Source organism: Tenrec ecaudatus, chromosome 16, assembly GCF_050624435.1.
Source record: "Tenrec ecaudatus isolate mTenEca1 chromosome 16, mTenEca1.hap1, whole genome shotgun sequence".
Lineage (NCBI taxonomy): Eukaryota > Metazoa > Chordata > Mammalia > Afrosoricida > Tenrecidae > Tenrec > Tenrec ecaudatus.
This window is the reverse complement of record NC_134545.1, coordinates 15,887,269-15,903,412: the sequence shown is the minus strand read 5'-3', so window position 1 is coordinate 15,903,412 and position 16,144 is coordinate 15,887,269. Positions and strand designations below refer to the sequence as shown.

The following is a 16,144-nucleotide window of genomic DNA, read 5'->3' as shown; positions in this document are numbered from 1 at the left end:
ACTCTACCATGGGGGGTCACTGTGGGCCAGTCCCACTCTGCCATGGCGGGGTCATTGTGGGCCAGTCCCACTCTGCCATGGGGGGGGTCACTGTAGACCAGTCCCGTTCTGCCATGTGGGGGTCACTGTAGACCAGTCCCGCTCTGCCATGGGGGGGGGTCACTGTAGACCATTCTTACTCTGCCATGTGGGGGTCACTGTAGACCAGTCCCACTCTGCCATGGGTGGGTCACCTTGGACCAGTTCCACTCTGTCATTGGTTGAGGGGGTGGTGTTGCTATGGGCCACTCCCACTCTGCTAGTGTCAAGAATTGGCCTGGTGTCACCTAATGCCAGTGACAACAAACACATGGTACAGCAAGTGGTCCTCCAATAAGAAGGATCGAGTGTTTCTTCAGGTTTCATGGGAAATGGGAAAGGGCTTTCTCAGATAGGTTCACAGACTGACCATTCGTGGGTCCACAGGACCCTGAGTTTCCCATCTCCCCTTGGTCAGCAGAAGTCAAGTGTGGGCACTACAGCCCTCTGGCCCAGTTCCGATCAGAAAGAGTGAAACAAAAAATGACAGAGGCCATGTATGTCCCCAAAGGGTTGAGCACGTGTAGTATCTGGCTCTTCACAGAAAAACTTGGCAGGTTCCTGGTTTAAACGAAAATGTGTGCTCAGAACATGTCTGTCAGGTTGATTATGGGAATAGCGATCGTTAAGGGACCTGTTTCCACATATCTTAGTCACGCCCTAGCATAACATTTGCTTTTGAGTCTCCCTGATGAATCCTCTGTTTGCTTCTGCTGTGGGTATTTGAAACTCCTGGGGCCTTGACGGTGCTTTGTGGACACTTCCGCTTGCATCGGTAAGCCTTGTGTTTGCATTTATTGTCTGCTTACCGCTGAAATGACACGGTGTTAGTCTGGGTAGACTAGAGAAACATAATTCATAGACACTCATATTTTATAAGAGTTTTATGTAAAGAGTAAGTGTATATTAAGAAAGCATCTCAACCCAATACTGTCCAACATTAGCCCATATGTCCGATACCGAGCTGCAAAGACTTCCTCCACTTCACAAAACACACACAATGATGCCGACTGCAGGAGGAAAGCCTAGTCAGTGAACATGTAAACATCTCAGCTCTGGCAGGGGTCTCCACATGGCTGCTCCAGCACCCAGTGCTGCATCAGGGCAGGTCCATGTGGCTTCTCCTCGGGGATGTCTCGCAGGAAGTGAGCCTTGCCGGCTGAAGCAGGGAACTAGCTAAGGTAGCTGTACCCTGGTCTGACCATCAGAGAGCAAGAGACAAGAAAGGCAAGGCTCATGGGGCCATTTATCTCTCCGCCCTTCAATAAACCTTAACTACCACAGAAACTAAGCAAAGTGTTTTATCCCAGCATGCCCAGCCTTCTTCCCACTTCCTCTTTTCAGGGAAGCTGCATTTTACTTGGCTCTCTTGTTGTAATTTCCTTGGAGCCAGAAAGTCATGCCGGAGAGCAGAGAGCCTTCCCCTCAAGTTGGCACCAGAGTCCACTCCTTTATCACCAGTGGCATGCCATTGGCCACTAGGCTGGCTCTCTGCTTCATCCTTTCCACCATCCCCTTTGGAGGATGCTCCCTCACTGCCATCGAGTGGATTCCAACTCACAGCGACCCTATAGGACAGGGTCGAACTTCCCCTGTGGCTTTCTGAGATGGTCACTCTTCATGGGGGTAGCAAGCCTCAATTTTCTTCCTCAGACTCTCTGGTGGTTTCAAACTGCTGACCTTGTGGCTAGCAACCCAGTGTTGTAACCACTATGCCCCAGGGCTCCTTGGAGGCTGCAGACCCAGAATACCCTGGGGGTGGGTGGGCGCATGACAATTGGGGAGCACCCTCCTGGTCAGCTCCCACAGCTGTCAACATCTTGGTCTGGTCAGGCAACGCTCGTTGGGTTGGCCCTCTCTCTCCATTTAGCATCCTGATCACTCTGTCTGAACGGAAGCTGACACCTCTTAGTCATGGTCACTGATGGCGGCTTCCTGGCAGCTTCTGCTTTCTCGGATCCCCCCAGGGCAAGCGCTTGGCTGCTAACAGACTGATCAGTGGTGTTGAACCCACCAGCCACTCGACAAGCAGAAAGACGGGCAGTCGGCTTCTGTCAAGATTCTTGGCCCTGACAACCACCCTGCCAGGGTGTCTTATTGGGCCCGGTGGGGTTGCCGTGAGTCCAGATTTGACTTGGCGTCCATACCACGTCTTCCGTCCTTGCATGCTTAGCCCACTCGCCTGTGCTGCAGGCTGCCCCATCTCAGCCCACCTAGAAAAGAGAACTAGACCCCCGGGAGCACAGGCCTGGAGACCGACTCGCCTGTAGCCTCAGCATTGTGTTTGCCTGTAGGTGGATGCCTTCTGGCGCTCTGTAGGACGTTCCTCTGCGGGGCAGGAACTGTGCCTGAGCCATGCCTGGTCCCCAAAGGAACCTGACCCGGATGTGCGCTGCTCTCAGGGCCGCGGGTGGCCTACCGAGGCTGGCCTGCATTTCTGTCAGCATGCCATCTCTTCCCCTTTCAGAATGAGAGAAGATAACGCTAGAGTCTATGAAAACGTGGGCCTGATGCAGCAGCAGAAAAGTTTCAGATGAGAAGGACCCGCCCAGACCTCAGCACACAAACAGGTATTTCAGTGCTACCTGCGACATCCGCTGTAGATGTAAATGAGGATTCTTTTTCTTTCTTTTTTAAAAAAAATAGCTTTATTGGGTCATAATGTCCATAGATTACAATTCAGCAGGTCAAACGATGACCCGTTTTTAACCCCAGGTCAGGCAAGCTGTTTCGGCACGCTCTCTCTCCCCGGCAGTGAGTCAATGCCGACTCCTGGCGACCCTCCAGGGCAGGGTAGAACGGCCCCATGGCATCCCCAAGACTGGAACTCCATAAAGGGAGGAGTAGCAAGCCCCGTCTTCCTCGGGGGAACAGCTGGTGGTTTCGTTGCCCTTTTGATAGGAGGTGGTTAGCCGAGCTGTGATGACTGCAGGCTCTGGGAAGCATCTGCCCGTGTCCGTGATGCTTGGGAGGCGGAACACCCTCATTCGGCGCCCAGTTGGCCCTTGGAGCGGCCGAATGACTCAGGGCATTGGATTCTCTGGCCTCCAACTAGATCCACGCCACATTCTTCTCCCTCTACTACTGGGACTTCATCTCCCTTCCTCTTCCTCTTCCCCTTCCCTGCCAACCTCCTTCGTTAGACAGTGGTGGTGCGTGTGTTGACAGGACATGAGAAACGTGGTGGAGAATTTCCGTTCCCTTAGGTCAAAAACCTCGCCATCGAGTCAATTCCAACTCTCATAGTGAGACTCTAGGGCAGGCTGGAACTGCCCCTGTGGATTTCTGAGCCTGTCACTCTATGGGAATAGAAAGCCTGTCTTTCTCCTGGTGGCTTCGAACCAACCATTACACCCCCAGGCTCCTATTCTCATGGGTCTGTCTCACTTGCTCGCTCGCTCGCTCACACTGCCATAGAGATAATGTTAACTCATAACAGTCCCCTGTGGTTGCCTGAGACTAAATGTTAACAGGAGTAGAAAGCGCAGTCTTTCTCCCTCGGGGCTGTCGGTGGCTTTGAACTGTCAACCATGTGGATCACAGCCTAACGCATAACCACCACACTGCTATTTAAAAGCTTTGCTTACATCTAATTGAAAATAGTTTAATACTGTGCTGAGAATGTAGATTTACTGCCTTAAAAAAATCTCACTTATTTCTTCCCCCAGATATGGATTTTCACCCACCCCTTAAAAAGGATGAAAAAAAGATAGAAGAAAGTTTCTATGAAGAATGAATTTGGATGTGGACGTCTCGGGTTATTACGTGGTTGACTCTCTTTTGAGAAGTCAAGTTTGAAACCATCAAAGGACCCACCACTGTATTCTCACTCAGCAGGACCTGATCTCTAATTGCTCATTTTCTCAGCTAGGCAGTGTTCTATTTTCTAGAATCTTGTTGTAAACCGAGGAAAGCGGTCAAACTGTTCTGCCTCACAAATGCTGATTCAAATTCCGGCTGTCAGCATCATTGTTCCTCTTACCCTGTTGACCAATTGAACCATTTCCTCTTCCTGGGAGATGACAGGGCACCTGTAAGAGGAGAAACCATGTGGGAATAGCAAGTAACAAATGCCCCGAAGAGGTGGGGACGCTTTCCCTTACCATCCGTTACCCTGTGGTGGGTGATTCATTTTGAGGGCCGCTTTCTGTAGGTGACAGAATTAAGCCAGTGCCCCCGACGGACAGAGCTGGTGGCCGCCTTTTGCATGGCTGTCTCGGGAGTATCGTGGAAACCGACACATTAGGATAAGAGATGTTTTGTTTTCTTTTTCTTAGCGGATGACCGTTTTTCCTTAGCAGCTGCCACTCAGCCTGTTGACACTGACATCCTGGGTGCAGTGGCAAGAAGACCTCGGCCGTATTTCCTTTGTTTTGAGTAATCTGTCTGACGTTTAGAAAACTGGCATCCTTGGATGACCAAGGTTTGGGTGATCGGTTGCTGACAAACCATCCCCAGACTGAGGCTCCAAACACCTCCCTTCTCCCCCTTCCCATCCCCATGACTCTTGGGTCTGGGCTGGGCTCAGCTGAGCTGTTCTTCCGGCTGGTGGGCGGTCACGTGATCAGCAGCTTGGTCGAGACACTCCTGGGGGTGGGGAGCTTGTTTCACTGTCTACATGTAGTTCCCAGGGCCTCGCTTCTCTCCGCCAGTGGCCGTTCCACATGGCTCTCCCGCAGGGCAGCGCAGAGCTACCAGCAAAGAAAAGGGAGATGAGCCAGGCTTTTCTCAGGCATGGGCCCAGGCCTGTCACTGCATCCCTCCTGTGGTTCGACCCAGCATCCCGGCTTCCAGAGGTGAGCCCCTGGCCACCAACTGCCACACCACAGGTGGCGGAAGTGGAAGCTGAGCTGCTGGTGATGTCCGGAAGCTGGAGCTGCTTAACAGTAGCTGGTGCGAGCTCCGGGTCAGACTGAGAAACAGGGCATTTGAGACGCTTCCCAAGGAGCCTTGGTGGCACTCTGGGGGTGGGGGCACGTTGGGCTGCCCCCCACAGGGTCAGCGGTTTCGCCCACCAGCCGCGCCATGGCAGAAAGGTGAGAGGTTTCGCTTCCCTAAGGATCTCCGTCCCCGGAGCCCACAGGGGCAGTGTCGCCCTGCCCTGCAGGGTCCCCAAGGGTCAGCGCCGGCTCCTCGGCAGTTGGGGGAGGGGAGAAGCTTCCTGAACCAGTTGTGCCAGCGCCAGCCCTGGTTCTTAGAACCAGCACCTGAGGAAACTGGTCTCAGAAGGCTGTGGGTGTGTTTGGGGGGGTGGATAGCGAGTTTGGAAGCAGACCCACCCATGCCCATGGGTTCCCGAGAATGGGGTGAACGTGCCCCTCTCTCGGGACCTGTGGCGTCCAGCCAGGCTGGCGTGGCGGGTGGGGACGCCTCCACCAGGCCTCTGGCCCCCTTGAATCAGCAGCGCCCCTCCCTAACGTCCGACCTTAAGTGCCTTTCCCATAGACGCCCCTTTTTGCCCTGTGTGTTGAACCGTGACTCGGCAAGTGTGCTGAGGTTAAGGCGCTGGTAGTGGTTGTGTCTGAAGATGAACCAATGCCGCAGCCGCTCTGCCACCAAGGACCTCCTGCACATATGCTCCTGAGAGGAAGACCAGGCCCAGCCCTGGAAGTCGCTCTCTGCGGTCTCGCTCACCCTGGAAACCCTGAGGGGCTTTGGGGAGAGCCCTGGCTGCCCCTGTCGCCAATCTGCCCATCCCAACAACCCCCAGCTCTCCATGAAACCTAGATAGCCTTGGAGTGCAGGGGTGGCCTGCCGGGACTGCCTGCCTGGTGGACTCTAAATGACAGCCTGCAGAGGGGAGATTCAGCTCAGCGTTTGCCACAAGGCTCTGGGCGACCCCTGTTCTTCCGGTTGCATTGTCACTTGGAAAAGTCTCCACTGTAGCCTCGATGTTGCGGGAACCTTTCGGCCCTGGACTTGGGGGTGCGGAGTCTTGACACCAGCACACAAAGGTTTCGCTTGTTCAACTACATCGGTTGCGTTCACGTCTGTCTGCCTGTCTGTCTGTAGCTTAATGAAGCTGAGTCGCTGTTTTCCGAGCCTGGTCCGGAAACAAACGCCCGATCTTGGCCAGCCGTGTGTGCTCCAGGACCGTGATTTAATTTCCGTTCCTCGCCACGAAGCAAGCAGATGATTGCGTTGTCAGGCCAGCTTAGGCGAAGACAAGATTCTCCGTGGTCCCGAAGGTGTTGCTAAGGTGTGTCTGGAGGGATTGGGAAAAGGTTCTCCGAGGAGGTGACATGGGATGGGGCTGCCTTTGAAGAGGGAGGAGCCCCAGGGTGTAAGGTGTTAAAGACATTGGAAAGGAAAGGTGGGTGGTTTACCAGGAGGTAGAAGGGCCCAGGGCCAGAGCAGGCAGGAACAGGTAAATCAGGCTCCCTGGAAACTAGTTCAGACAGACACACATTTGCAGTGTGCCGGTAGCCCCGGGGGCCACTCTGGGTTGTCAGTACTTTGAAGTTGGCCCAGTAGCCCACAGCTGACTTCTCGAGAGGGAGGAAACAGCAGCCACATCTCCGTGCCCTAATAACGGTTTAAAAAGCAAATCAAGAGGCCCCCGAGCGCCAGTGTGTGGCCCTTGTGACAGTCACGGTCAGCTGTCCCCTGGGAGGCAGCTCCTTAGCCGTGGCCACGCGGGCTTGAGGCAATGTGTGCGCCAGGGTCTCGGTGCCCCACACTCCTCACAATCTCCTCGCTCTGACACAGCCCAGAAAATGGTCACGGTTGTTTTTAGGGGGCCGTATTTTACTGGGGAATCTCAGAGCGAATTTAACACCCTGGGGTGCTTCCGATGCAGGGGAACGGGGGAAAGGGATGTGGCTGTGTAGCATTTTATTGTCCATTATACATCGCTAAGGGAGACGCTAGACTGGAGACCTGCGTCCCCGCTGCTGTCTTCTTTCCAGTACGTGGTCTGCGGAAGGACGTCTTACCCAGCAAGCACACGGCCTCCCTGATTCCCAGACCCCCGTGTACTGGGCGCGGTTAGCCCTTCATGTTGACGCCTCTTCTCTTCTGCTTGACAAATAAGTTCCAGAATAATCTTCCATCACTCAACTATTGTGCTCCCCTCCTCCACACCCCCCACACCCCCACTATGGGCAGTTCACACAGGCAAAAAAAAAAACAACACAGCAAAATTAAAACAGTTGGTTTAGTGTGTTGTGTAACTTTGCTGTATCTCAAAACTAATTTTTACAAGTTTTCATCTTAAACCCCGACACATGTAATTAATACTTCTGCCTGTTATTTATGACCTACTTGTGATACTTTTATTAATAAAAGCTAATGAAGAAGGATCCTTTGTTAAGCTGATGACTAGACCTACACTTGATTTTCCTGCAGTGTCTGAAGAAGTATTGTACCAGAGTATTAAAAGATATGTAATATTTTATTGATTAAAAAAAAAGCTATCCTTTAAAAGGAATACATTTTAGGATGTCATCATTTTGATGTGAATCGTGTACATGTTGATAATATGCACTGTTTACTATACATTAAGTGTTTCCAGAGATCCACTTCTTTGCCTTTTTGCCCATGTATCTTATGTAGTCTATTTGCAATCGTTTCACAACAAGAAGACGTGAAGATGGTAGTTGATGTAGGGAACAATAGTGGATGTTAGCCATCTCCTCACCTGTATGTATGGCTGTTAGCTCAACTGCTTTGCGAAGCAGGATTATCAGAGTAAAAGTGTATTTGTAAGCTGTATGGGAACTAAAAATTAGGAATAAAAGCATTTTCTTATATTGTATTCTTTTATTGGCGCATCATCCACATAGACAATTCAATAATTCAATCCCATCAAAAAGAGTTGTACAGTCCTCCCAATCGGTTCTAGAACATTTTCTTCCTTGTACTCATTATTATTCATGTAATTGTGTTTTTCAATTGTGGCAAAAATATACAGGCCAAGACAGTCTCCAGTTCAACTTTTGCGTGTATAATTCAGTGCTATTGAGGATACTTTTTATCTTGTACAGCCGTTATTAATATCCTTTAAAAGAAATCAGAAACGGCTAGGGGGAACGGAACCATGTAGGCAGAACCTTGACGTTGGGTTCAGCAGCTCGCCTCCAGGTGGACTGCAGGACACATGAAAGCTGTCTGTCTGCTGTTGGAACAGCTTTGGGAGACAGAAAAGGAGGGAGTCTTTGGAAGCATTCGTGATTACGTCATCAGCACACATGTCCGGGACGGAGGGCTAGTGAATGGTGAGCATCGCGCCCTGTCTTGAGGCTGTTCAGAAACGGGGGGTGGACGTGCCTCCAGTGCGTCTTCCCTGCGACGTGGTTCACACCACGAACAGGCGTGGCCACGCACTGCTGCCGACTCGGGCAGAATGATGATTTTACGTGTGACAAACCGGGCATTGTCATTAAGTGTGACGGGTCGATTCCACCTTGTGGCAGCCCCGGGGACCACAGCAGGATGCCCCGCCCAGTCCTGCGCCATCCCCAGGATCGTTGTTTGGCCTTGTGACAGTCCACCTGTCAGGGCCTTCTCCCTGCGTCCTTATGCTCAGCAGTGAATATAGCACGTGGTGGAGGGGCTACTGATTTTACTCTGTAAGAGACTCCTGCTCTCCCGACTCGATGTGTTCTTGGTTGTTCAGACCATCTATTTTGGTTCCACTGGTTTGAACAGCACCGCCATCGATCCGTTCAAAAATGATGGTGGCCCTGGGGCTGCTGCGGTGACGGAGATGAACATGGGGAGCTGCCAGTCCAGGGGCTGCAAATGGCTCTTCAACAATGGCATGGATAGAAAATGGAAGCCTGTCCCATCATGTGTGATATGCGCCGTGGCAGCGGGCATTGAGACTACGCGAGGAAGACAGGCGCTGGACGACTGCTTCCCAGGGTGAGGGCGGCTCTGGAGAGGCCCTAAGGGGGGAGGTGCCCTTCCACACACGGAAGACTTGACTGAGCTTCCTGCCATGCTTTTTGAGGTTCACTCTCTGGATTGCCAGAAGGGGTGCTGCATACATAGTTGACGGTGTGAGGCCCGGTCGACTAGAGGAACAAATCCCATGACACTCACAGACAAGTATGTGTACGAATGAACTTTATGTCAAGAAGTCGATGTATTGAGGAAACATCCCAGCCCACGCCAACTTAAGTCCCTCTAGGCCAGAAGCCCCTCTTTAGACTCGATGCAGAATGCAGGAAGATCACCTGCTGGTGCGTAGAGTCGTGGGGCTCGGTGTTGTGTGGATCCAGTGGCAGTGGCCACATCGCAGGACCTGAACAGGGCTCAGTGTGACTTGTCACAGGGAGTTGAAGGCAGAGTGGAGGAGGGTCCCAGGACCCTCCTTATGAAAAGACCACGCCCACAAGGAGGCACCATCAGGCGGTGACCTGATTGACAGGCTAAACTCCAGCCCCACACTTTGTTTTTTTTTTTGGAGGGGGTGCCTGGATACTTTGATCTTTAAGTTGACATGAAATCCTGGAACTACCCCAGGGACGTTTCCTTACCCAGGAGCCTGCCTGTGGTCCTGGAATGCACAGTCGTGGCGGGGTCTTGCCCTTTGCTGTGTCGTGTAAGGCCCATCTAGTCCTGTAGCGCCTGCGCACGAGAAATCTTAAGAGGACATGGAGATGACAATTGCAAGCCAGAGGGACAGAGTCGAAAGCCTCTCCGTGGGGTTTCCAGGGCCGTTTATGGAAGCAGATGGCCGCCGCCTCTTCCCAGGTTGTGGGCTGGAACTGCTGACCTTTAGGTTACAGCCTGGTCATCCTGTCAGTGAAACTCCTGAAGGATGCACATTTCCATCTTGGAGCACAGTACACGTGGACTTCGCCTCCACCCGTTCTCTTGGCTTCCCTTTGGGGTAATAAAAAGAGGATTGTGACCGTAGCTGAAGAGTTTAATTGCAGGTGCTGTTCCTCCATCTTCCCCACATGCCCCCCCACCGCACCCCCCGCACACACCAAAAAACAGCTGAGTTTCCAAACAATTTGCAAAATGACAATGAGCCAGTAATAGAGGTTTGCTATGTTATCAAGGGGATAGCAAATTGCCTTGCTGAGTTGCTTTTGTGTCATGTGAGACCGGACAATTTCACTTCCCCAAGGTCATCAGGAGGCGAACTCTAGCTCCTGAAGGGGGGTTATGAGACAGCAGCGTGCTCTCCTGCCAGACCCGGGAGTGGTGTGCACACGGAAGTAAGTGAATCCTAAGTGAGTCTCCAGAAGTAATTTCTTGGGGCGAGATTATAGTTGTACTGAACTGGAAAAGATGTGTTGTGGCTCCAAATGCTCTTCATTCAGCAAAAGTATTTAATCCCCAGCGAGGGCTGGACCAGGAGCCCTGGTGGGTGCTCAGCTGTTAACTAAGGTGGGTGGATGGAAACCCACCAGCACGCTCTGGGGGGCAAAACCTGGTGGTCTGCTCCTGTAAAGATTGTTGAGTGCAGTCGGGTCGCTTCTGGCTCACAGCGACCCGCTGTACAACAGAACGCCACACCGCCTGGTCCTGTACCATCGTTCACCACGGATTGTTACGGTCGAGCCCATTGCTGCAGCCACGGCGTCCATCCATCTCATTGAGGGCCTTCCTCATTTTCGCTGCCCTTCCACTTGACCAAAGCATGATTTCCTCCAGGGAGTGGTCTCTCCAGACAACATACCCAACGTTTGGGAGATGAAGTCTCTTCATCCTTGCCTCTAAGGAACATTCTGGCTGTTCTTCCAAGACAGATGTTTGTTCTTCGGCAGTCCCGAGTACTTGCAGTGTTTTCACCAACAGCATAGTCTCAATGCATCCACTCTTCTTTAGTCTTCCTTAAAGTCTAGGAATCATTTTGGGGCAGTCCTGTAGGGACGCGGAGGGTCACTATGAGCCAGACTTGACACCCTACTGTGCCACCTAACAAAGGGCCAGACGAATGAAACACTGATGGCCTCCCGGGAGCTCAGTGTATCAGGGAGTCATGCATATTCGGTTGAGCCAGCCAACAATATGGTCAGCATAAATTAATGGTTGCTGTACGCATTCACCCCACTCATTAGCATCGTGTCAATTCTGACTCATCAGTGCTGTAGGACAGAGGATAACTGCCTTTGTGGGCTTCTGAGACTGTTAATCTGAACGAGGGTAGAAATCCCCATCTTTGTCTCTCGGAGCGACTGGTGGATTCGAACTGCTGGTGTTGTGGTTGGCAGCCCAATGCATAATCGCCATGCCACCAAAGCTAAAGAGGGCGCCTATGATGGCTGCTTAGAAGAGTGCACGATCATGGTGATTGATATCAGGCGAGGGGGTCCTCTGAGCTTACCTTTGACTCAATTTTTGACCCAGTGTGTGTGTGGTGGGCCACTCAGGTACGGAGAGAGTCTTAAGAAATCCAGAGAAAGATCTTTTAGGAGTTGTGAGTTCATTCAATGTTTTGGGGGTCCCAGTGACAGAGTGGGTGAGGTGTTGCTTTGTGGGAGAAAGATGAGGCTTTCTACTCCCGTCAAGAGTTATGACCTGAGAAACCCATGAGGGGGCAGTTCTGCCCGATTCTTATGAGTCAGCTCCTGGCAGTGGGTTTGGGTGTGTCAGGTAGGATTTGTTTCTTCTTGGGATCTTCTAGAATTGAATTTGCAAGGGCTTTGGAGGCTTTGCGCTTCTGTTCTTCCCCATTGATCTGGCCTTTCCAGTGCCCCTCTGGTGACAGTTTGCCATTCGATGGTACGCATCTTCATGCTTCCGTTCTTGGATGGGAGTTGGAATTGACTCGATGGCAGAGAGCTGAGTTTTTATTCTCGATCCACGTGCCTACCTGTAGCATTTTGTAACGATGTAACGCTATTGAGTAAACTCATTATTTTGGGCAATCCAGGCCAGCTTTTCCAGGATTCTCTAGTGAATCGTTTAGTGAACATTGTACGAAATGATAACATTGGGAAGGAGCCATTGCATCAGAATAGACTCATTACTGAGATAATGTTTTTTAAAGGAAAAATCAGACTCATATATTTGGACAAAAGCCTCCCGCCCCTGCCCCCGTGCACTCCCTCTCTATCCCTCTCCGATAATAGATATTTTCATAGGAGTTCACAAAGGCACGAAAGTTAAATTGAAATTTTGTTGAACCTTTAGTGAATTACCCTTCTGTTAAAAAGATAGGATTCTGTTGAATGGAGACTATCTTTAAAAAATAGTGAGATCTTGTTTCCTCACAAAAAGAAGCTCTGGGAGTGTAGTGTAGTGTAGTGCAGAGTGGTGTTGTAGAGTGGTGTGGTGTCGTGTAGCGGGTTTTGAATTGGGCTGCTGACCCTAAGCTCAGGAGTTTGAACCAACAGCCACTCAATGGAAGAAAAATGAGGCTTTCTCCTCTGCTAACACTTGAGTCTCAGAAACCCGCAGGGGCAGCTCTCCCCTCTCGGGGGGCTCTGTGTCGGACAGCCTTGATGGCAGGGAGTTTGAGTTCGGGTTTCTTGTGAGTTGCGAATGATGACATTTCCCCCAGGATTGAAAGTTCCAGACACGATGCACCTGTGCATCCCCCCCCCCACCCCCACCCCCAGTCCCTTTTCACTGAGCACAGGTAACCCGGCATTTGGCTCGCTCCTGTGGGTAATACAACTGGATTTTCTCTGACGTCCTTTGGGCACATTGGCAGAAGAGACCAGTGCCTGGAAACGGACCCCCTGCTTGGTGAACTAGAGGGGCAGTGAAAAAGAGGAGGAGCGTCCACAACATGGAAGGACATGGAGGCGCCCACAGTGTGCTCAAACCTCCCAACAGTTAGGACGGCGCAGGGCCAGGCGGTGGCCCCTCCCGTGGTACATGGGGTCTCGCTGAGTCTGAACTGACTTGACAGCACCCAACATGGACATTTTCTGGATCCCTGCCTCCAAGGACCTCGTGGCCCACTGAGGGGAATGGCAGCCGACACAGGCTGAATAGGAGGTGAACGTGACCTGGGTCAGGACCCAGGGCTGGCAGAAAAATCCCGATGAAGCCGTGATTTCTAAATGGCAATTCTGTGCCAAACCCGACCAGAGACTTGGTTCCATGGTTTTAAAACCTGTGAGCAAGGCACCCCTCATGCTCCCCTTCACCCACCACCACGGAGCCTGTGTTCCCTGGCATGGGAGGCACTCAGTAACCATGGGCTGATCTCATTTTGCAGATGAATCTACTGAGGCTCAGGGTCAGTCACAAACTTATCTGACGTCCCACTCACCAGAGAAGCAAGCCGTGATCATCTAGCTTATATAGAGAAGCAAAATCCAAAAAGCCCAAAGGCAGATTCTCAACAAGACATCATCATCATAAAACACTAAAAAGAATTTCAGATATTTTTAGGCCCCACACCAACCAAAACGGAGTTTGTGAAATCCCAAGCATATGTTCACTCCATCTAACCAAGGGAAGGAAATGGGAGGGGAAAAAACCCCAGCCAAACTAAAGGAAGCCAAACTAAAGGAAGCCAAACACTAAAATTACAGTCTGTTCAGGAGGTGTCATATGTCTGGATCTTGGACAGCTTTCTAGACTCATAAAAAGGAATTTTGACGGGTTATTTCCCCCACCCCCATCTTCATTCATGCATGTTTGATTGCCATGAGCATTCCACCCACTTGCCCTAAAATCGACTTCCTTCTTTCTGTCGGGTTGAGTCCACCAAGTGCTTCCAAAAACAGAACCAAGCTCACACCCAGCGGGTCCATTCTAACTCAGAGCTCCGAGGGAGCAGGCTAGAACTGCCTCTGGGGATTTCTGAGACTGCAATTCTTCTTTTTAAAATGTGTACAAAGGAGTTTTATAACAAGAAAGCACTCAGCTCAGTCCAACTCACGTCCCTAAGTCCGATACTGGTCCTCAAGTCCCTCTTCAGCCTCAGGCAGCCACATGCAATGATGTTGAATGCAGGCTTTACAAACGGTCCCACACTAGCTTGCAGTATGGACAGAGAAAGGTCCTGAGCTTTGGCCAGAGATAGGATCCCTGCAGGGTGTCTTCCTGGGAACCAACAGAGTGCATTTTCACACCCTTTCCACACCTGAAAATGGATTGAAATCCCCATTGGAGACCGGATCATTTCAATCTTCAGAATGAAGAAGAAATCACTAGGTTCCTGCACCTCACTGCCACGGAGTCGATTCTAACGCCCAGAGGCCCTGTAAGACAGGGTGCAACTGCCACTGTGGGCTTCTGCTTCAAGAACAACCACGGCCAAACCAAACACACTGCCATCAAGTCAGTTCTGCTTCATGGGGACCCAGTAGAACTCAGCAGAACTGCCCCTGTGGGTTTCTGAGACTATAGATCTTTTTTGGGAACAGAAAGCCTCTCGTCTTTCTCCCTGGGAGCTGGCTGGTTTCAAGCTGCTGGTTCTGTGCTAGGTAGTATTCTGTTCTAAGTAGTATCGATGCTGTGTCCCGTTAGGGAAGAAAGCAGGCCTGTGGATCCCCCATGGGCTGTGTGTCCTAGCTGTGTGTCCATGCACGAGACAGGCCAGGTTGTGTGATTGCTGTGTCCTCATTGGGAAGATGAGGATCACGGCGTCCACCTTGTTGGGAAGTCTGATGGCAATGGGTGTGACCCGTCATAGAAGAGGTGCTCAGTAACCATGTGCTTCCCATATTCTTTGCCAGCACCGTAATCCAAACGCACCGATTCTAGAAGTCTCCTTGCTCAATGTCCACCTTTCACAAGCACAGGAGGCAGTGGAAAATGTCATGGCATGGGTCAAGTTCACCTTAGTCCTCAAAGTAACTGCTTTTTTTTTTTTTACAATACTCTCAAGAGGCAGCAGATTTACTTAACACAAGGCATCCTTTGATGTTTGCCGGCTGCTTCCCTGAGCGTTGATTGTGGATCCAAGCATCCTTGACACCTTCAACCTTTTCTCCATTGATCACGATGTTACTTATGGTCCAGTGGTGAGGACTTGGGTCTTCTCTACATTGAGTTGTGACCCATCCTCCAGGCTGTACATGTGATCTTCATCAGCCAGGGCCCCAAGTCCTCCTCACTTTGAGCAAGCAGGGTCGTGTCCTCTGGGTGTTGCGGGTTGTTAACCAGCCGCCTTTCAAACCCGATCCCACATTCTTCTCCCTATCATCCAGTTTCTGTAATGATTTACTCAGCAGACAGATTAAATAAGTATGGGGAGAGGAGACAACCTTGGCACACACCTTCCCTGATTTTATTTTCATCTTCAAGGACGCTATTAATGACAATGTGATTTCACCTGAAAAATGAAGCTCTCCTGGGAAAACCAGGCGCCCTGGTGTTGCAATGGTCAATGCCCACTCCCCCACCCCCTAAATCCAAGGTTGGTAATTCCAGTTTCCTCCCATCCCCAGTCCCACCTACCATCCCCATCCCCTTCTCCTATGCAGGAGAAAGGCCTACCGATTTTCTCCTGTAAAGGCGATAGCCTAGCAGGCTCTATGGGGGCAGTTCTGCTCGGCCGCATGGGCTCCCTGTGTGTTGGAATTGACCACACAGACCCCAGGTGCCCGTTGATCTCCTCCTCTAGGACGTGGCTCTTTATTGTGGGGAACTAACACTGAGGGAGATCCGATGAGGATTATAGTCCCTAACTTATCACAGAGGGACTCTGGAAAGCTAGTCTTCCACGGTAGGAAAGCCACCACTGTGGTAAGTTAGAGATAAAGTCCAAGTACATGATCTTGCTTTAAATAACATTCCCATAGATTCCCCACCTAACAGATATGCTGCTTTGAAGTGAGCACATGGTGGATTTTATCTCCCGACAGAAGCAATTGCTGTCTCTTCCCGCCATGTTACCCAGCCCCTCTCATACCTTCCCGTCATACAGGTGTTCGGTGTCCTCATCTGTGAGCTCAGGGACCTTACTTTAGCTATCACTCACCTTGTTATGTATATAACTACTGAATATGTATGTCTTATGGCCACCTATAAATATCCCAAGTTAGTAAAGATTCTCTCTCCTCTTTTCTCCCACCTCCAGGTGGACCACCAAGTGGGGCTGAGGTGAGCATGCTGCTATGAAATGTGTCTGACTCCTGTATCGTACTCTCTCTCCTATCTTCTATGACTTTACTATGATTTTTATGTATTATTACTGTACAGT

The 16,144-nt window shown here is 51.0% G+C and overlaps 1 protein-coding gene across 5 annotated transcripts in view; it reads left to right on the top strand.

Moving 5' to 3' along the window:
- Window positions 1–7,210, top strand: part of PTPN11 (protein tyrosine phosphatase non-receptor type 11) — an 83,826-nt gene extending 76,616 nt beyond the window's left edge. For 4 of the 5 annotated variants that reach the window (XM_075534399.1, XM_075534397.1, XM_075534398.1 and 1 more), the window contains exons 15-16: window positions 2,546–2,648; window positions 3,747–7,210. In XM_075534399.1, coding sequence (XP_075390514.1) covers window positions 2,546–2,615 — 70 coding nt within the window. In that variant the 3' untranslated portion in view covers window positions 2,616–2,648; window positions 3,747–7,210. The remainder of the gene's footprint in view (window positions 1–2,545; window positions 2,649–3,746) is intronic. The other variant, XM_075534400.1, reaches the window with a different exon arrangement.
- The last annotated feature ends 8,934 nt before the right edge of the window (window positions 7,211–16,144 follow it).